The following is a 21729-nucleotide window of genomic DNA, read 5'->3' as shown; positions in this document are numbered from 1 at the left end:
TTCTATATGGGGCTGCGTCTCCAGTTTCAGAAACCTCCGGGTTTCGGGGACTGGTGATGTGACCTCACGCCCCCTGCATTCATGTCTATGGGAGGGGGCGTGATGGGCAGAGGTTTCCGAAACTGGATACGCAAGCCCCGCATAGAATGCGGATGCTGCAGCAAGATTGCGGGGGGTCCCAGCAGTGGGCCCCCCGCGATCAGTCATCTTATCTCCTATCCTTTGGATAGGGGATAAGATGTTTTTGCCCAGAATACCCCTTTAAAGAGACACAATGTATAGTAAGTAACCTGTTAGTCATTCCCATTGAATTCTACAACAAGGATGGCAATAACCTGCTGATGACAACAGAGACACAACTATTTTTTATTTTCCTGTTTTGCCTCTAAGAGCCTTTTTTTTTTGTTAACTGATCATTTTTTTTTTATTGTTCATCAAGAATTTAATCTATCTTTAAACCTGAAGTGCTACTGCATCTTACCAATGCTTGTAAAGAGCATTTCATTTTATTTACTACACTCTTTTATAACAAATGTGGTTCTACACATTAAATGTTTCTACTAAATAATACAAGCTCATTGAGGTTTAGCATATGGAGTACGGTTTTATAACAACACTCCCATCCCCTATAAGATAAAGGGATTAAAAAATTAAAATAAAAAAAAGATAATATTATTAAAACATAAGTAACAAAATGCACCAAATAACGTCATCAAAAGATGCTGACCTAAGACACAATGTTTCAATGATACACGATAAGATCAAAGAAAAAAAATCTTTAAATCAATAATATACAGTATGACAACTACATCTTGTAAATTATACCCAATACTGCCGGCAGTCTATCCCTCTAAAGAATATTTGCCCCCGTTTTCATCCCTTCCTAACAATCAGATAATAAAATACAGCACCTATAAATAAGCAAAAAAAATATATATATACTGAAATCATCTATTGTTAGTTTTTAAGATATGGCGAGAAACGAGCCTAGTTCAGCAAATCTTGTCGAAGCCATAGCAGATAAACCAGCTTATTGAAAAAGGTGGCAGTAATGCACTCTCTATGTGTGCACAAGTACATAAGAAAATACACAGACTTATAAAATTGCATACACGGGTATTCCCACTCATCTCTGTTCTCTCTCACACACATATTGACAGCAAGAAGGAACAGGATACAAATTGGAATGGGTGTCGTACTTTGAACGAGAACGGACAGTTGCGGAAAGGATTGCTCGGGGCCACAAATGCCGCTTCGTCAAAATGGTTATTTTGGTTCTAGGTTTCTCTATTTACATTGTACATGTCAGAGTTCAGAGGTTGCTTTGTTTTTTTTGTCTACATTTTTTATTTTTATTTTATACATAAAAAAGTTTATTATTAGTTTGCATTTAAAATCTCTCTTTTCTCTGCATCCTGCTGGCAGCATATTTGGTAATAGATAAACGTATTAAACAAAAGTGGCCTTGTAAAGAAAGCAAAATATATATATATGATATATATATGTCTCGGTATGAAGGGAACACTGTAAGGATGTATTAACAGTACAGGTCTGCCATTCCAACTTGTACCCTTTTACCCTCCCAAAATATGAGGTCTGATCAGCGTGCTCTGTGGTTAGAGGTTAAAAAGCAGATTAGAAAATACCTAAATTCAGATCTTTTTTTTTTTTTTTTTTTGTCCTGATTTGGCCTAAAATGGAGTGTAATAAACAAATCCTGGTCTGGAAAAGACCAGAATCAGTTAAAGCTATGAAACAATGTGCACTGGATATCTAGTTTCACTACCAAGAAAACACTACATCAGCTACCACAAATTAAAATAGTTTCCTGATGTGACTTTAGTTAGAAAATAAGTGAATTGGTGTATTTCGTTTATTTCAAAGTTCCGAGCAGGTTTTTTTTTTTTCTTTTTTTTTCTTTTTTTAACTTCTTGAAAATAGGATTCCAAACTAGTGTGTTTAGAGTCAGATGACTGTGCAATCTCTTTGTGGCAACTGAAACACCTACTAAAAGGAAAACCAAAATAAAAAAAGGACAATTTTTTTTCCTGAAAAATCTCCTCCTTTTCCTGGTATAAGAAGATCATAATAGTGTATTTATCGCTCTGCGGCCATTACATGGCAGATAAAAAGCCCCCATTTATTTTGTGGGTTCAATATTTTTTTGTACTTTTTTTTTTTTAAGCCCCCACTAAAAAGGTGGGCACAAGGCAAAGCTGTAAGAGTTATTCCAGAAAGTGTGAAAATCACTTGGGTAATAGTAAAAACACTTCAGGGTACAAAAAGCTTTGACTACATATTTCAGTTTTCGTCCTCGAAAACACAACATAAAATTGGGCTTAATGCTCCTTTTGTATTCTATATGCACCTTGGCCTATGGCGTTTTTGCCCTGTGGCCTGCAGGGCGGTAAGTGCGCAATACGATATAACCAGTGAAAGGTCCAGTTTAAAATCCCTAGTTTGCTGAAACCAGGGTTAATTTAATTTCAAAACTCCCAATCGATGGGTTCTTCTCGACTAGCGGCCTTCTCTAAGCGGTGAATTATGCTGTTCAAGTTTGCGGCTTTCTTTTTCCTCAAGGAGTTGTCCCGTGTGTTTTTGGAACTTGCTGTCTCAGAAAAGTTGAATAAGCTCTGAATAGAGCTTCCTTTCTGTGAACTTGTACTTGGCACACTGGATAGTTTCTCAGAATCGTCATTAGACTTGTTGAAACCCTCCTTTATGGGGACCAAGCTTGAGGCAGCTGAGGTAGAGGCATGCTTTTCAGTAGCAGATTTCGGTGTTGTCTCTGAACTCTCTACAGAACACCGAGATCCAGGAAGGGAAGTCCGACTCTGCTTTCTCCGACCTTCCTCAACCTTGTCAACTGGGCTGTCTACTTCCAACCGGCTGTTGTCCGATTTCTCAGAAGGTCTAGCGTCTTCAACCTCTTCAAAAGCGGAATCAGTCTGCCCGCCCTGAGACTTAATGTTGTCACTGAAATCGTCTCCTTCAAGGACACTATGCTTTCCATCAGTTGTGCTTTCCATATCTACACCATCACAGCTATCTCCTTCCGAACTGTGGGCTGCTCTGCTGCTTGTAGCTGATGGAGAATCACTAGAACCAATCTGTCCATGACTACCTGCTTGAATTTCTTCAATAAACAGTTCTCTGCGGATACGAGACCTGAGGAGAGAAGCGAAAAGGATTTTAAACAATTACAATGTACTTTATGCTTATTTCTATCCAGAATAAAATTTGTAGACACAATTATTTAAGCAGATTCACTGAGATCCCTGGTAAAACAAAAACATTGGCAAGATTTATGAATGAGAGAAAGAAAAAGAGAATGAGACAAAGAGAACTACTATCAAAAGTTGTGTAGTTGATCTTGATAAAAGTATATTGTTCCATGAGAATCTGGTAACTTACCAAAATAATGCTAAGTTAAAACACTCAGCCTTGCTATGTTTATCAGACGTATATGCCATAAGAATTTCCCAGCTTATACCTCTGATTTTGGCCTGTTCAGCGCAGTATCTTGTGCCGCTGCTAGCAATAGTACGGAAACACAAGCAGTAGTAAACAATGAAAAGGTGTAAATGTGGTGACCCCTTTAAATGGCTGATGAGGGGGTTGCTGGGAGTTGGACCATTACCGTTTAAGGTTAGATAGCCCTCTTTAACCCCTTAAGGACCAAGCACGTATGAGTACGTCCCTGCACCCTGGGTCTTAAGGACCAGGCCCGTACTCATACGTCCGTGGGAATTTCGGTCCCCGCCGCGCACCGGGCGGGGACCGGACCGGGTTGACTGCTGATATCGATCAGCAGTTACCCCGCGCTAATGCCCGGGGGGGTCATCAGACCCCCCCCCATGTCGGCGATCGGCGCAAATCGCAAGTGAATTCACATTTGCGATTTGCGTGATTACAGGTCATTACGGGTCTATGGTGACCCGGAATATAAGGGGGATCGCGGGTGTCTAAGACACCCACAATCCCCCTGAAGAGATAGGGGTGAGGTGGCAGGGGTGCCACCCCTCCTATCCCTGCTATTGGTGGTCTAGACGCGACCACCAATAGCAGATCGGGGGCGGGGGGGTTAACTTTTGTTTTCCCCGTCCTGCCCACCCACAATAGGCGGGGCAGAACGGGGAAACAGTCAGGGTCCGGCGCCTGAGTCCACTTACCGATCTGCAGAGGCTGCGGGCGACTATCGGTGTCGTGCAGCAGGCTCCCTGGATCCAACGGAAGCCGGTAAGTTGCTAGCAACATCTGGAGGGCTGCAGTCCGAGACCACTATATAGTGGTCTCTATACTGTAGCACTCCAGATGTTGCAAAACTACAACTCCCAGCATGCCCAGACAGCTGTTTGGGCATGCTGGGAGTTGTAGTTTTGCGACAGCTAGAGGGCTACAGTTTGAGACCACTATATGGTAGTCTCTGAACTATAGCCTTCCAGATCTTGCAAAACTACAACTCCTAGCATGCCCACACAACTATTTGCTGTCAGGGCATGTTGAAATTTGTAGTTTTGCAGCATCTGGAAGGCCACAGTTTGCAGTGGTCTCTATACTGTAGCTCTCCAGATGTTGCAAAACTGCAAATCCCAGCATGCACAGACAGCAAACAACTGTCTCAGCATGCTGGGAGTTGTAGTTGCGATCCCTCCAGCTGTTGCATAACTACATCTCCCAGCATGCCCTTCGGTGATCAGTACATGCTGGGAGTTGTAGTTTTGCAACAGCTGGAGGCACACTGGTTGGAAAATATTGAGTTAGACAACAGAACCTAACTGAAGGTTTTCCAACCAGTGTGCCTCCAGCTGTTGCAAAAGTACAACTCCCAGCCTGCATGGTCTGTCAGTACATGCTGGGAGTTGTAGTTTTGAAACAGCTGGAGGTTTGCCCCCCCCCCATGTGAACATAGGGTACATTCACACGGGCAGGCTTACAGTAAGTTTTCTGCTTCAAGTATGAGCTGCAGCAAATTTTTCGCCGCAGCGCAAACTCAGAGCAGGGAACTCACTGTAAACCTCCGCCAGTGTGAATGTACCCTAAAAACACTACACTACACTACACTAACACATAATAAAGGGTAAAACACTACATATACACCCCCTTACACTGTCCCCCCCCAATAAAAATTGAAAACTTATTGCACGGCAGTGTTTCCAAAACGGAGCCTCCAGCTGTTGCAAAACAACAACCCCCAGCATTTCTGGACAGCCACTGACTGTCCAGGCATGCTGGGAGTTTAGCAACAGCTGGAGGCACCCTGTTTGGGAATCACTGGCGTAGAATACCCCTATGTCCACCCCTATGCAATCCCTAATTTAGTCCTCAAATGCGCATGGAGCTCTCTCACTTCGGAGCCCTGTCGTGTTTCAATGAAACAGTTTAGGGCCACATATGGGGTATCTCCGTAATCGGGAGAAATTACACTACAAATTTTGGGGGGCTTTTTCTCCTTTTACCCCTTATGAAATGGAAAAATTGGGGTCTACACCAGCCTGTTAGTGTAAAAAAAAATTTTTTACACTAACATGCTGGTGTTGCCCCATACTTTTTATTTTCACAAGAGGTAAAAGGAAAAAAAGACCCCCAAAATTTGTAACACAATTTCTCCCGAGTACGGAAATACCCCAGATGTGGGCACAAAATGCTCTGCGGACGCACAACAAGGCTCAGGAGTGAGAGCGCACTATGTACATTTGAAGCCTAAATTGGTGATTTCAACAGGGGTGGCTAATTTTACAGCGGTTCTGACATAAATGCAAAAAAATACCAACATGTGACCCCATTTTGAAAACTACACCCCTCAAGTAATGTAATAAGGGGTACAGTGAGCATTTACACCCCACAGGTGTCTGACAGATTTTTGGAACAGTGGTCCGTGAAAATGAAAAATTACATTTTTCATTTGCTCAGCCCACTGTTCCAAAGATCTGTCAAGTGCCAGTGGGGTGTAAATACTCGCTTCTGAGCCCTCTACTGCGCCCGCCGAACACTTTACATAGACATATGAGGTATGTGCTTACTCGAGAGAAATTGGGCTACAAATACAAGTATAAATTTTCTCCTTTTACCCCTTGTAAAAATAAAAAAATTGGGTCTACAAGAACATGCAAGTGTAAAAAATGAAGATTGTGAATTTTCTCCTTCACTTTGCTGCTATTCCTGTGAAACACCTAAAAGGGTTAAAACACTTACTGAATGTCATTTTGAATACTTTGGGGGGTTCAGTTTTTATAATGGGGTCTTTTATGGGGTATTTCTAATATGAAGACCCTTCAAATCCACTTCAAACCTGAACTGGTCCCTGAAAAATAGTGAGTTTGAAAATTTTGTGAAAAATTGCTGCTGAACTTTGAAGCCCTCTGGTGTCTTCCAAAAGTAAAAGCATAGTCAATTTTATGATGCAAACATAAAGTAGACATATTGTATATGTGAATAAAAAATAATTATTTGGAATATCCATTTTCCTTACAAGCAGAGAGCTTGTAAGTTAGAAAAATTCAAAATTTGCAATTTTTTCATCAAATTTGGGGATTTTTCACCAAGAAAGGATGCAAGTTACCACAAAATTTTACCACTATGTTAAAGTAGAATATGTCACGAAAAAATAATCTCGGAATCAGAATGATAACTAAAAGCATTCCAGAGTTATTAATGTTTAAAGTGACAGTGGTCAGATGTGCAAAAAATGGCCGGGTCCTAAGGTGTAAAATGGCCTGGTCCTTAATGGGTTAAGCTATAACTGCCTTAGCTGGAATAATGCTTTTGATTAATTATCTATGTGGTTTATATGGAAAGATTGCCTTTTCATAAAAATCTTTATTTACAACAGTGTAATAACAAACGATCAGCTAGGAGAGAGAGAAAAAACATGAGAGAGTGAGAGAGATGGGTAGAGAGAAATTGTAAAATAAACTGCAGCAGTCCTATCACTCTGGCCCAAAAAAAAAAATTGACTGTGGTGTGAAATGATGAGACAGATACTCAAACATTACATGTAAATCTAAATCGTTGTTACAATATAATTTTTTCTAAATACCTTTGCCATTGCTAACCATCTTATTTGCATTGCAATATGCTCACACAGGACTATAATCTCTGTGGGACAGCTGTTGTACTTTCACCAGAGGCTTGGACATTGTGTCTCCGGGATAAAGATAGCAGGTACACTGCTCAAAAAAATAAAGGGAACACTAAGATAACACATCCTAGATCTGAATGAATGAACTAATCGTATGAAATACTTTCGTCTTTACATAGTTGAATGTGCAGACAACAAAATCACACAAAAATTATCAATGGAAATCAAATTTATCAACCCATGGAGGTCTGGATATGGAGTCACACTCAAAATCAAAGTGGAAAACCACACTACAGGCTGATCCACATCTCCTGATGTACTGGCCTGTCTCCTGGTAGCGCCTCCATGCTCTGGACACTATGCTGACAGACACAGCAAACCTTCTTGCCACAGCTCACATTGATGTGCCATCCTGGATGAGTTGCACTACCTGAGCCACTTGTGGGGGTTTTAGACTCTGTCTCATGCTACCACTAGGGTGAAAGCACCGCCAGCATTCAAAAGTGACCAAAACATCAGCCAGGAGGCATAGGAACTGAGAAGTGGTCTGTGGTCACCACCTGCAGAACCACTCCTTTATTGGGGGTTTCTTGCTAATTGCCTATAATTTCCACCTGTTGTCTGTTCCATTTGCACAACAGCATGTGAAATTGATTGTCAATCAGTGTTGCTTCCTGAGTGGACAGTGTGATTTCACAGAAGAGTGATTGACTTGGAGTTACATTGTGTTGTTTAAGTGTTCCCTTTATTTTTTTGGGCAGTGTATAACACACACATACATTTTGGTTTATGTCCAATATATACTCCTCTACTGATATCATAGTTATAAAATCATATAGTACCTTAATTTGCTACACAACTTTACTTCACGAGAAACTATTAGTAAAGACTAGAGTCTAACATAGGGCTGGTTATAAAGGATAACTAACTGGGCAATGGCAGTTATCCACCATTTATAACCAAGGAAGGGAACCCCAAGGGTTACCTTAAACTTAATTTAGTGGTGTAGGGTGGTTATATATGGTGGAATTATTGGCTATTGAATTGTATTATATAGTGAAAAATGATACAGCAGTATTATGAGGGTTCTTTCAGGAAGTATTTTTAGGTGCTATATGTGGAATTTATATATTTGCATTACATGGTAGGGATTGGGGTTCTACTTTGCCTGTTGCCCAAGGCCCCACTTAACCCCATTTAGAAAATTGGTCCTGCCAGAGTACACTGCCATGTTTTTGAAGATATCTTATGTGTTAGATGAGGAGAAGTAGATTTTTTTTAGACTCTTTGACCAGTAGATACACTGGTTTAGTGATGCATTTACCTGTAGTTATGGAACCAGTTAATAACGGTGCTGGTTTTTAGGTTTAGTTGTGTTGCAAGCTCTTCAATGGTTTTAGGGGAAGGGTATGGCTTCTGCTGGTAAGCCCGTTTCAAAGCTTCTTTCTCCTCAGGAGCCAAAACAACGCGTGGCTTCTTCAGCTGATGTTGTGGCTGGGGACTCGATCCCTGGCTGTAATCTATGCCTGTAGGGGGTGGCTCACAGGGCTGGCTGTCACTCACCGAGCTGTGCCTTCTCTTCATGTAAGCTGAAAGAACAATATTTGATTGGTTAACACATGGTAAATAATGGCCAACATTGACATTGATAGTAGTACTGACTATTACATTGTATAGGGGCTCACTTCACTGACCAGAGCTATGGTGAGACCTTTTTCCAGGAGACCTTTTTCCAGGAGGAAAAACAATGCAGAGTCCTAAGAAAAGATGCGCCAGGATTTTTATATATTGCAAATCAGGCAGATACCTTGCCGATAGGCATCGTCTTTGACTGTACCATGTTTGTGTGTTATATGTAGATGTGAACCAATGTTTCCTGTTCATGAACTTTGTTGTGGGTAGGAGAAATAAAGGATGAGGACGTATTTACAGTACAGAGTGCTCGCCTTGAAGCTGTTTGTCAGATTGCAAATTCCGCATGTTTCAAAAAGAATGGCCCAATTTAAACTGCTATATTTGATAAAGGGAATGTAGTACCCAAACAAAAGATAGCACAAAATACTCTCAAAATCATGGAGTTTAGGATAGGTTGTTACAAATGTGTCCTCCACTAGCCACACGGATGACATCTAGGCGATAGCTGAACTTGTCCCCAACTTCATGAAATGTGTCATGTTGACAATTGAAGCTACTGCTGCTGATATCCTGTTTTTATCCTATACATTGATGGTCAATGCTCGGACTGACATCTGGCGGCAATTATCTAAAGCTTTAGGCCAGGCCCATTGCATCTACACACCTGTAAGTTGCTGAATTTTGAAGGTTTTAAAAATATTAAAGTGTTTAAATTGGGTAATTCTTTTTGAAACACGCTGTAATTATGAACCCAGACCTATCAGGAGAGCGGAGCCGCCATCTTTAATGAACAGTTTGTAACTGATCAACGTCATGTAACTGACAATAAAGAACTTCACAAAGTTCAAAATGTGTTTAACGTTATTGACAGGCATTTATCAAGCGGTTTAATTAATTTTTCTTTACTAAAAATGTCGCAAAAATGTCGCACCTGCAACTACGTGATTTTTTGTGCAACATTTTGACTGGAAAACGAGAAAAGCAAGTTTTCCTAAACTTAACTACGTAGTAATAATTTTAAAATGGACTACGGGTAGTCAGGTATTTATTAACTGCGACAGTCGCAACTGCGCAAAAAAGGGTTAAAAATTTACTAAATTTACTCCAGCTCAAACATGGAGCAGAAAAAGCTACAACCAAAGTAAAAAAGGAAAAATTGCTTACGTGAAAGAAAGTTATCAACAGGCTGAAACCAGTTGATAAATAAGTCACACATAAGCAAAAAAAAAAGTAAGGAAAAAATTACTAAAAAAAGGAATACATAAGCAAACATCGATAAATGTCCCTCATGTTTTAGGGATATTAACAAAGCATTGAAAAGACTGTTCACATTGTAAAAGGTGCTAGTATAACTGAATGTTACATACAGATTATGGATAAATCCCAGTTACTTAATGTGAATTCTTTTTTGTTCCATTTTTTGTTAGAGTGACAGGACTCTATATTTATTAAATTCACGCTGATAAATATTTTTAATGTATAATTTAAGCTAATGTTGATGTTGGAGTTACCAATCCAAAATGACTAAGAGACCTATATGATATTCTAAAAAAAAAGAGATTGTGTTGGCAGCCATTACCAAAAAGTAGAGCTAGACTGTGGGATGTATGCAATGTCTGGCTGTACCAATAGATGGCGTATTAGGCAAAGTAATAATTTGCTGAATATAAACTTGAAACATAGAAACGGAAACTGTGGCATGTATTAGAAATGAATCACAAATGTTTTATTTAAACCATGACCAATTTTGTATTATTTAGCTGCATGCTTTTTTCTTTTTTTATGTCTTCAAATTTAGATTCTGAGGACATAGTTATATATAACATCTGATGTTATTCATACCCTTTACAAGAAAATATATAAAGAAAAAAAATGTTATGGATGCGCAAGAATCCAATAATAAATACCCCTACGCTAATGAGCCAAATCGAGTACCCTTAGGTTATATCATACTTTGTGCTGCTTCTATTAAAAGTACTGCATGAGTACATGAGGGTTCTCTCAAAAGCAATGTTTTCCAACCTGTTGTTGTAAAACTACAACTCCTATTATGCCCAGACATAACACCACAGACACAGTGTGGATACAACATCTAATAGAATAAGGGAAATAAGGACGCCTAAAATGTAACATGATATCTTGTTGAATAATATATAAAAATGATTCATTATCGATAATCCCTGGTGACTGTTTAAGTGAATATAGACAATTTTTCTAAAAAGAAAATAGTTTCACTTATTTAACATTAGTGAGTTAAATCTTAATTTTACGATTGCTTCTTCCTTCTTATTGTTGAACTTGGCACTGTAGGGGACCTGGCATTGTATATGAAGCAGGAAAGAAAGAACAGCAGAATCCAAGAATTTCTTGAAACTAGGAAACTAGGAAACATCCCAATGCTGCAACTTCCTATAGGGGCAGGAAGAATTAACCTTGCCATCGGAACACCAAGACTTCCTGTGCTGGAATTGTATTTACATTGACTGAGTAAACGTGGAGGAGGGGACACAAAACCCCTGCCAGCTCCCCACCTCTACATCCCAGTCAGCACTGCACTGCTACAAAGAATGATAGCGACTGTCCGCTCTAGGATAGTGACTTTAGTTATGATGTCTATATATATATATATATATATATATATATATATATATATATATATTATATTAATAACTCGCTGAGTACCCGGCATTGCCCGTTTTTTCCTTCCAAATCCTTGTTGGGGAGGAAAATCAACAAAGGAGGAAGGCTTCAGATTTAATATCCCGTCCTCATATATTGTTGTCATATCCCAACCCCATATCCCGTCCTCATATCCCGTCCTCATGTCTCAACCTCCTATCCCGACCTCCTATGCCGACCCCATATCCCGTCCCCATATCCCGACCTCATATCCTGACCTCATATCCCGTCCTTATGTCCCATCCTCATATCCTGTCATTTCCATACATTTCCCATAGTTCTGCATGGGACTTTAACCACTTAAGGACCGAGGGTTTTTCCGTTTTTGCATTTTCGTTTTTTCCTCCTTGCCTTTAAAAAAAATCATAACTCTTTCAATTTTGCACATAAAATTCCATATGATGGCTTATTTTTTGCGCCACCAATTCTACTTTGTAATGACGTCAGTCATTTTGCCCAAAAATCTACAGCGAAAGAGAAAAAAAAATCATTGTGAGACAAAATTTAAAAAAATACTTTTGGGGGCTTCCGTTTCTACGTAGTAAATTTTTCGGTAAAAATGACATCGTCTTTATTCTTTAGGTCCATACGATTAAAATGATACCCTACTTATGTAGGATTGATTTTGTCGGACTTCTGGAAAAAATCATGACTACATGCAGGAAAATGTATACGTTTAAAATTCATCTTCTGACCCCTATAACTTTATTTTTCCGTGTATGGGGCGGTATGAGGGCTCATTTATTGCGCCGTGATCTGAAGTTTTTAGCGGTACCATTTTTGCACTGATAGGACTTATTGATCGCTTTTTATTCATTTTTTCATGATATAAAAAGTTATCAAAAATACACTATTTTGGACTTTGGAATTTTTTTGCCCATACGCCTTTGACCGTGCGGTTTAATTAACGATATATTTTTATAATTCGGACATTTCCGCATGCGGCGATACCATATATGTTTATTTTTATTTACACTGTGGTTTTTTTTTATGGGAAAAGGGGAGTGATTCAAACTTTTAATAGGGATGGGGTTAAATGATCTTTATTCACTTTTTTTTTGCAGTGTTATAGCTCCCATAGGGGGCTATAACACTGCGCACACTGATCTTTTACATTGATCACTGGTTTCTCATAGGAAACCAGTGATCGATGATTCTGCCGCTTGATTGCTCATGCCCTACACTGAGCAGTCATTCGGCGATCAGACAGCGAGGAGACAGGTAGGGATCCTCCAGCTGTCCTATAAGCTGTTCGCCGCGGCTATCCCGAACAGCTCCCTGAGCTAACCGGCATACTTTCACTTTCACTTTGAACGCTGCATCTAAAGGGTTAATAGCGCACGGCACCGCGATCAATGCCGCGCGCTATTAGGCACTGGTCCCGGCCGTTGTTAGATGACCCGCCATGACGCGGGGCCACGCCGTGTCATGTGTCCTTAAGGGGTTATGTGTCCTTAAGGGGTTAAACAAAAACCCTGACCCTCACAAATGCGGGTAGTTAAGAGTTAATTAATATATCCTATATTTTTAGTGGACATATAAGTAATGTGACCAAGTATTATCAAAATATCTTTTGATATTATACAATAATATACAGTAACATATTTCCCATAGACTTGTATGGGACTTTAAACATAAGCCCCGCCCCTGGCAAATGGGGGTGAGTAAGGGTTAAATTACCTATCCTATGTTTGTTGTTGACCTATAAGTAACATGTGTTCCAAGTTTCATGTTAATATCTTTAGCCGGTTGGACGTGATGCTGACATGTTTGTCTTGTTGTGCGCCAGAAATTCTGTCTGTGCCAGAATGTGCGCCAGAAATGAGAAAACCCGACTAACTCTCCATTTAACGGAGAAAACCTGAAAAGGGGCGTGGTCATCAAGAAAAGGGGCGTATTCTTGACATTTTCACACGAAAAACAACATATTGGCCCTGATTTACTAAGAGTGTTGTGTAGGTTTCTTTGTGGGTTTTAATTCCCTACAATTTTTTTTTCCACAGTATTTGTTAAGGTTTCCTACATTTTTCACGTTTCCCTATATTTTCCTTTTTTTTTATTTTTATTTTTTACGCATGTTCTGATCTGTCTGGTTTTCCTCAGCTCAAATCCACCACATTTTCTGTGGAAACCCTAGTAAATATGTTGGGTTTTTGTGAAAAATTATGTGAACAAGTCCCTTTTCAGTGACCACGCCCCCTTTCCCCAAAGGCCACGCACCTTTTTCAAGTTTTCTTAGTAAAATGGAGCGTTAGTCGGATTTTAAATTTTTTTTTATTCTGGCGCAAATTCTGGCGCAGACAGAATTTCTGGCGCAATGCCAGGTTTTGCAATAGTAAATGAGGGCCATTATGTTATATATATATATATTATATACTGCTGAGAAAAATAAAGAGAACACCTAAACAACACAATGTAACTCCAAGTCAATCACACTTCTGTGAAATCACACTGTCCACTCAGGAAGCAACACTGATTGACAACCAATTTCACATCCTGTTGTGCAAATGGAACAGACAACAGGTGGAAATTATAGGCAATTAGCAAGACACCCCCAATAAAGGAGTGGTTCTGCAGGTGGTGACCACAGATCAATTCTCAGTTCCTATACTTCCTGGCTGATGTTTTGGTCCCTTTTAAATGCGGGCGGTGCTTTTACTCTAGTGGTAGCATGAGACGGAGTCTACAACCCACACAAGTGGCTCAGGTAATGCAGCTCATCCAGGATGGCACATCAATGAGACCTGTGGCAAGAAGATTTGCTGCGTCTGTCAGCATAGTGTCCAGAGTATGGAGGCACTACCAGGAGACAGGCCAGTACATCAGGAGACATAGGGGAGGCCGTAGGATGAGCACATGTAACAGATGTGACAGGGTCTGGAGATGCCGTGGAGAACGTTCTGCTGCCTGCAACATCCTCTAGCATGACCGGTTTAGCGGTAGGTCAGTAATGGTGTGGGGTGGCATTTATTTGGGGGGCCGTACAGCCCTCCATGTGCTTGCCAGAGGTAGCCTGACTGCCATTAGGTACCGAGATGAGATCATCAGACCCCTTGTGAGAACATATGCTGGTGGGGTTGGCCCTGGGTTCCTCCTCATGCAAGACAATGCTAGACCTCATGTGGCTGGAGTGTGTCAGCAGTTCCTGCAAGAGGAAGGCATTGATGCTATGGACTGGCCTGCCCGTTCCCCAGACATTATGTCTCGCTCCATCCACCAAAGCCACGTTGCACCACAGACTGCCCAGGAGTTGGCAGATGCTTTACTCCAGGTCTGGGAGGACATCCATCAGGAGACCATCCGTCACCTCATCAGGTGCATGCCCAGGCATTGTAGGGAGGTCATAAGGGCACGTGGAGGCCACACACACTACTGAGCCTCATTTTGACTTTGTTTTAAGGACATTACATAAAGTTGGATCAGCCTGTAGTGTGGTTTTCCACTTTGATTTTGAGGGTGACTCCATATCCAGTCCTCCATGGGTTGATAAATTTGATTGCCATTGATAATTTTTGTGTGATTTAGTTGTCAGCACATTCAACTATGTAAAGACTAAAGTATTTCATACGATTAGTTCATTCATTCAGATCTAGGATGTGTTATCTTAGTGTTCCCTTCATTTTTTTGAGCAGTGTATTCTTCTCTAACCCTTTTCCAGTAGGATAGCGCTAGTGGCTATTGCTCATGTGTCTCATCATGACTTTCAGACTATGCTGGTTCTATTTCATTTTGAAATAGATCCAGCGCTAAAAGGGTTAAACACTTGTGGTCCACCAGCATATTTAACCTAGCTAGAGCTCCACCCCTGTGCGCATGATTAAGGGGTTGTTCACTGCAACGTAGCGCAGCAGGCTGGAGCTGAGGTATTCGTCATCTTACCTGTTTGGGATGTAAACCATCGTACCCCATGATATTTTTGAATATGATTGAAAAGAAATATCTTATGTGACCAGAAAGAAATCATGCAAATAAATAAGAAATCTGCAAGAAGACCCGACGGTGTGGTCATGAGTAATTCACTGAATGCATATTCATTCATATAGATATGTGCTCGTCGCATGCTATCCAGGTATATCTAACCAAGGTAGTGGAATCTCACCAGCTAAAAATCTTCAGCAGATTATATTGACTGCAATGGGATCTGCTGCAGATTTTCCACAGCGGAAATTCCGCAACAGAAAACTCACTGCAGAAAACTCACGGGTAACCCGCCCATGTGAAGTTACCCTTAGATGGTTTTGCATGGTGTTTCTAATCACAGCTTCAGGCAGCACCTTTAGATTTGTGAACTTTTGATTGTGAGCCGAGAAATTTTCATATATACAAATGGACATAAATCACTGCTTGCATCATTCCAGCATTTTCCATTCTTTACAGCACACAGACTGGCATTCGTCTCGGCTCAGAAGAAGATCACAAATCTAAAGGTGTAACTGTGGAGGTGTTTTTAGTTACACAATTATCTGACAGATTCCCTTTGAAGAGATACATTAACATATTTTTTACTGGGCAAAGTCATAACCATAAGTTGAGAAGCAGACAAAGGCTTTTTAGTAGCGGAGGCAGGGTTCATATGGGATCATAGGATGAAGACTCAACAAGTCACACGGGAAGTCATATGGATCCTGGCACTGATTCACAATGTATTCATGCGCTATGTACAGTGCTATCTTAGTGTATTCATTTCCATAAAATAATTGTTTATATACTGTGTTATAACAGACACTGTAGATATTGTATAAGCCCCAAGCTGTCTTCAGGTTGGCAACATGTCAGCTCTTACAGCTTCTACTTTTAGGAGGTCTACATCCACCTTAATCCTCAAACGTAATACATACACAACTTAAGTTTATTGTGTATTTACTACATGATGTAACAGTTGCATATAATTCACAGACTTAATTTCCCTCCAGGGTGCAGAACAGTTCACAGATCTGATCGACTGGCACCGATTATACTGAACACCATGTGGTGGGTTTGTAAAAAGTACATCACTATGACAAGCAGGGCTGTGGAGTCGGTAGACTCCGGAGTTTTCTGTACTTCCGACTCAGACTCCCCGACTCCTCTGTGTTAATATGCGAATGTATTTTATACATTCCTTGAAGGAAAGAAAGGTAACATACCTGTCATTACCACAGGACTACTGGCTGGGAAGCCAACAGTCTACTGCATTGAACAGTTTGGGTGCTGATCTGCTGCTGAAGATAGGGCAGTGGGAGGATCAAGGAAGGGGCATTTATTATAAAACATGATTTCCCTAGTAGAATCCCATAGTCATGTTTAAAGTTTAAAGGGGTACTCCGCCCCTAGACATCTTATCGCCGGTGTCCCGCTGCTGGCGACCCCCGGGATCGCCGCTGCGGCACTGCATTTTCATTACTACACAGAGCGAGTTCGGGGGACAGATACAGAGCGATACAGTGGATGGAGCAGTGTAATGTCATAGCTCCGCCCCTCGTGACATCACGACCTGCCCCCTTAATGCAAGTCTATGGCAGGGGGCGTGAAGACCGCCACGCCCCCTCCCATAGACTTGTATTGAGGGGGCTGGCCGTGACATCACGAGGGGCAGAGCCATGACGTAACGGTGCTCCAATCCCTGTATCACCAGTCACTACGCACAGAGCAAACTCGCTCTGAGCCCGGCGATCTGACATCTTATCCCCTATCCTTTGGATAGGGGATAAGATGTCTAGGTACGGAGTACCCCTTTAAGCTAACAATCGAGTTTACAAGTTTTAACAGCCTTAGCTGAATGGCAGCAGTTTTTCCTATGGTTTACAGCTTCAGTCTTGAACTATTGACCCTCCATTCCCTTCACTTATACAAATGTCTCTAGTCCTGCAAAAAACATATTTCCTTAACCCCTTATCAGTGAGAGGCTAGGTTACCCATGGGTTCCCTGTAACAGCAGAACACAACACTATGGAAAGTATAAGTATTGCCGCTCCTAATTGTGCGTTATGTGCCAAATAGTAAAGCACATGAAAAGCATGCTTCTTCACTGTCACTTAACGTGTTCGTTTTGCGGTTACGTGAGGCACTGCATGCATTGGTCTTTATTCTTAAAGTAGAGAAGTCATTAATTATAACTTTTTGTGAATTGGGACATTTAAACTTGCTTTTTTTTTTTTTTTTATTCCAATCTAAATTTAGTAGGAGTCTGAGTCGGTGCATTGTTTGCGACTCCAACTCCAGGTACCCAAAATGTCGTCCGACTCCTCAACTCCGAATCCAAAGCCCTGATGACAAGCAGGATGAAGACCGTCTTAAAGAAAAAAAAAAATCAGAGAAGCCTATGACCTAAGCCTTCCTTTTTACTTCCTATCACTAACATAACATGGGACTGCATTATTATGGGGGTATACTGCTGACTTGGTGATTTGGAGTAGATCATCACTTGTTCTTGACTGATCACATGGATTACATCGAAGACATGCGGCCAACAAAAGATATAAGTAAAGGGATGTACAAACAATCCAGCGATTGTTTATGGGGCCCTGGCTGTCTTATATAGAGCCAGGTCACACTGTGTAATACAGTCCTAACTTTACCCATCTTTGGGAGGAAGGGCTCAAACAATTTGGATAGGGGATAAGATGTCTAAGCACCGGAGTACCCCTTTAAGATGTAGAATGTTCTAAAGATGACTTTGTAGTTAACAATGCCCCATGCACAAATAGGTGCATTTTACCCAAAGGTGCATTTCACTCCTGCTGGTTATAGTGAAAGATCAATATTAAACTGAAGAGCCAAATTAACCACATACCTTTCTTTTCCATCCGTTTCATGTCCATGAGCTTATCTACATTATTTGGATCATTGAGCCACAGCTGCATTCGTACAAATGGTTCTCTTCCTTTCAAACTTAGCTTATGCCAGGGTTTTGGTCTAGCCAGCAAATCAGAAACCGAGCCTTGAGTTAAGCCAAGAATGGTCTCTCCAAACAGACGTTGACCTAACCGAAAGAAGACATGGCAACTAGATAAATAATGTGCTGCTATAAAGAACTGCTTGCTGCTGTGTTATTTCTTAGTAATGCGATAAACTACATTTTATTTCCTATATACAGAACAGCTCTTCATACCTAAATTATTGTCTGTTAAAACTTCTTTCACCCTCTTGGTGATACCATAGGTGTCCAGTTCTGGAGACATGGCCACCAGCTCTTGGATGCTCAGTGCTGAATGACCAGGGAATGGAAGCGGCGTTGCTGGCTGAGAGTCACCACCAGTGGCATCACTTGACTCTTGTGCCTCTCCTTCTTTGCTGGTCTCAATTGGGGGGCATGGCTGTTGCACTAGCTCTGTGAGGCTTTTCACTGACTCATTGGAGCTCATTGGAGATTCTGGAGCCGGACTGCAGCTGGTAGAGCTCTTTGGAGTGTTTTCTGTAATAAAGTAATTAATCTGATTAATAAAAGTATGTTACATTAAGATGCTGATGTAAAATTATATGGTTATTAATGGATTTTAATGCACAGCTGTTTTCTTTTCCATTTTCCCTAAGCAAGAAAATCTAAGACAACATAACATTTTGTAGAAACAACATACAGAAAGTCCAGCTCCCTTCCGTGTCTCTGTGCGGCTGGACTGGTTAGGACTACCACATGAAGTGCATAGAGAAGAAAAGATAGATGTCCAGTGCAGCTCCCGTAAAATGTAGCTTTTATTGTATATTCATCAGCAGGTACATAGACAGCGTAGACAGGTGACGCGTTTTGGTTCATCAAAGAACCTTAATCATACTAAAGGTTCTTTGATGAACCGAAATGCGTCACCTGTCTACGCTGTCTATGTACCTGCTGATGAATATACAATAAAAGCTATGTTTTACGGGAGCTGCGCTGGACATCTATCTTTTCTTCTCTATAAAATTTTGTAGTACAGAAAAAATTTGAATGGTCGAAAAGTGCTGACATGTCATGGATTTAGTTTAAAGTGTACCTGTCATCAACAAAAACTTTTGATAAAATGTAGATAATACCATTATATGTATATTGCTAATATACATTGGTAAAAAAAAAAGTGTATATTTTTGGCTGAAAAAATGCTGTGCCTGCAGCTATTGTCTGTATGAGGAGTCCAAATACAGGAAGTGAGGACCGGACAAGCAGGACTCAGAGCAGGCTCCTGGATTGTCCACCCTCACTTCCTGTATTTGGACTCCTGACAGAGATACACAGGCAAAAGCTGCAGGGACAAAAATATACACATTTTTTAACCAATGTATATTACAAATATACATATAATAGTATTATCTACATTATATAAAAAGTTTTTGATGATGACAGGTACACTTTAAGATTCATTAGTTAGAATAAGTAAACTTTAATGTTTTCTATATATATTAATAGTACAAAGATATGAATCTTGGTAATATATCTCAACACTGAACTTACTGATACAATCTGCTGCCCATATAATTCTATGGTGAAGGGATTGGAAGAAGAAAGAATTTGGGGCAGCTACAAAGAGACAGAGAAAAGCAGAAAGGCACTGAGATGCTTGTGTCTCAGTCCAGGACCTGATTCACAGCTTACACTGCTCAGTCATGCTCTATATTGTCTTCCATGCAGCTACTGCATTTGAGGATGTGCTATAGAGATACTGTATAGGGGAGCAGGATATCTTTTTGTGTGTAGGTGTGCGTGTGTAATGTATGGGAGATATCATAGCAGCTACTCTCCACCAGGTTTGGAGTTGAGCTAATGTAATATTGCCAAGCACAGCCTAAAGGTGGAGAAAACAATGAACAAGTCATGCAGTGCTCTGATAAACTGTTAATCTTTATGTAAACACATACAGCTTATTCTGAACATCCACCTGAATTAAAAGTTACCTATATAGAGAATAATTAATGTGTGGTCTATCCCTATAGACCAGAGAGTAGCACAGAGAACCCGATCAATGTGCATAGTGCACATTTTTGCTATCCTCACTTATCTAGCCTTCAGCAGTACAAAACTGTCCTTAACTCCGTGTATACATAGGCTGTACTAATGGCCAGTGTGAAAACTAGAACATTTTACAATTTCTTTTTTAATGCAAATAGTGATGGAACCCCGCGCAACTGGCCTTGTACTTTATGGAAAGGGGTGTCACGTGCACCTTATGGATACAGCCATTGCTCAGCTGTGGAACATCGTCCACCATGCAGGAAATGCAGTCTTGTGTTGGAAATATGCGAAACAGGGGACACAGGACAAAATGTATACAGCCAATTAACTGGAGTGATGGGTGTTGGCTTGGCCAGGACAATGTCTATTAACAGGAGGGTTCTAATTGGTGCCTAAACTGGACAGAGGGAATGTGAACTTCACAGCGTGTTATGCAGCAATGTATCTTCTCTCATCACATCCACCCCAAATCATTTCCCCTTATAAAATTATATTTTCCAGACACAGTGGTGCCAGGGAAGTCATTGTGTTCTATGTAGACCCCCCGGCGGTTTTGTCACTATATAGGCAGAGCTTTGGTCCCTTTACTGAGTACCGTCCGTTTTGGGGATAATGAAAGAGCCACACCAGGCTTTTTGTGATGGCATTGGCTATGATCTGAAGACTCCTGGGAAAGCAGAAGGAAAATCCTGCACAGAGGTACCATGATCCACCAGTGACTAAAAATAATATAAAACATAAACACTTTTTTTTTTATATGCATGTAATAAAAAACATTTTGGCCAAAAAACGCTGTGGCCAGATGTCAGCTGTAAAACAATGAGCAATCGCAAAATTCTTTTTCCACTTTGCGTTTTTCAGTTAGGCGTTTTTTTTATCCTTTTGGCATTTTTTCACTCTTTTTCAGCTCCTTGGTGGTTTTGCAAAGTCACAGCATGTTGAGCCTATAGCGTTTTTTCCCCCTGAAATCGTGGAGTTTTTCTCCCATAGAAGTCTATGGGAGTACAAAAACGCCCCCCCAAAAAAACGGGTTTTAACATTGGCGTTTTTTCATGCGTTTTTATTCTTTTTTTGGACTTTAGCGATCCAAAAAAGTGATGGAGATTCCTTTTTTAATAAAATTTTGTAGTGTACCATTAAAAAAAATATTAAAAAAGATACAGTAGTGATGGAAAAAAATTGTATTTAATTAAATGAATCTTTATTATAACAAAACTTTTATAAATTTTTAAACAGGGGTCAATTTATGTGGCCGGGCGGGGACCTAAAAATGTAGCTGACCATAATATGTAGTGTGTGTGTGTTTTTCACTTTTTATTATTTTAATTTTTAGGTAGTACTACTACTCCCAGCATGGAACACACTGTTCTATGATGGGAGGAGTAGTACCTGTACTAAGTGACAGATCGCCCTGATGCGATCCTCATGTATA

At 40.5% G+C, this 21729-nt stretch overlaps 1 protein-coding gene across 3 annotated transcripts in view; it reads right to left on the bottom strand.

The window, feature by feature from the left end:
- Positions 1-21729, bottom strand: part of CUX1 (cut like homeobox 1) — a 421420-nt gene that overhangs the window by 84084 nt on the left and 315607 nt on the right. For 2 of the 3 annotated variants that reach the window (XM_056558499.1, XM_056558500.1), the window contains 4 exons: positions 18486-18788; positions 18168-18356; positions 8406-8670; positions 255-3168 (listed from right to left, as the gene is read on the bottom strand). The exons of the other annotated variant lie outside the window; for it this stretch is intronic. In XM_056558499.1, coding sequence (XP_056414474.1) covers positions 2487-3168; positions 8406-8670; positions 18168-18356; positions 18486-18788 — 1439 coding nt within the window. In that variant the 3' untranslated portion in view covers positions 255-2486. Of the gene's footprint in view, positions 1-254; positions 3169-8405; positions 8671-18167; positions 18357-18485; positions 18789-21729 lie in introns of those variants that run through there. 3 annotated transcript variants of the gene reach the window in all.

Source organism: Hyla sarda, chromosome 2, assembly GCF_029499605.1.
Source record: "Hyla sarda isolate aHylSar1 chromosome 2, aHylSar1.hap1, whole genome shotgun sequence".
NCBI lineage: Eukaryota > Metazoa > Chordata > Amphibia > Anura > Hylidae > Hyla > Hyla sarda.
This window is presented reverse-complemented; position numbering and strand designations above follow the sequence as displayed.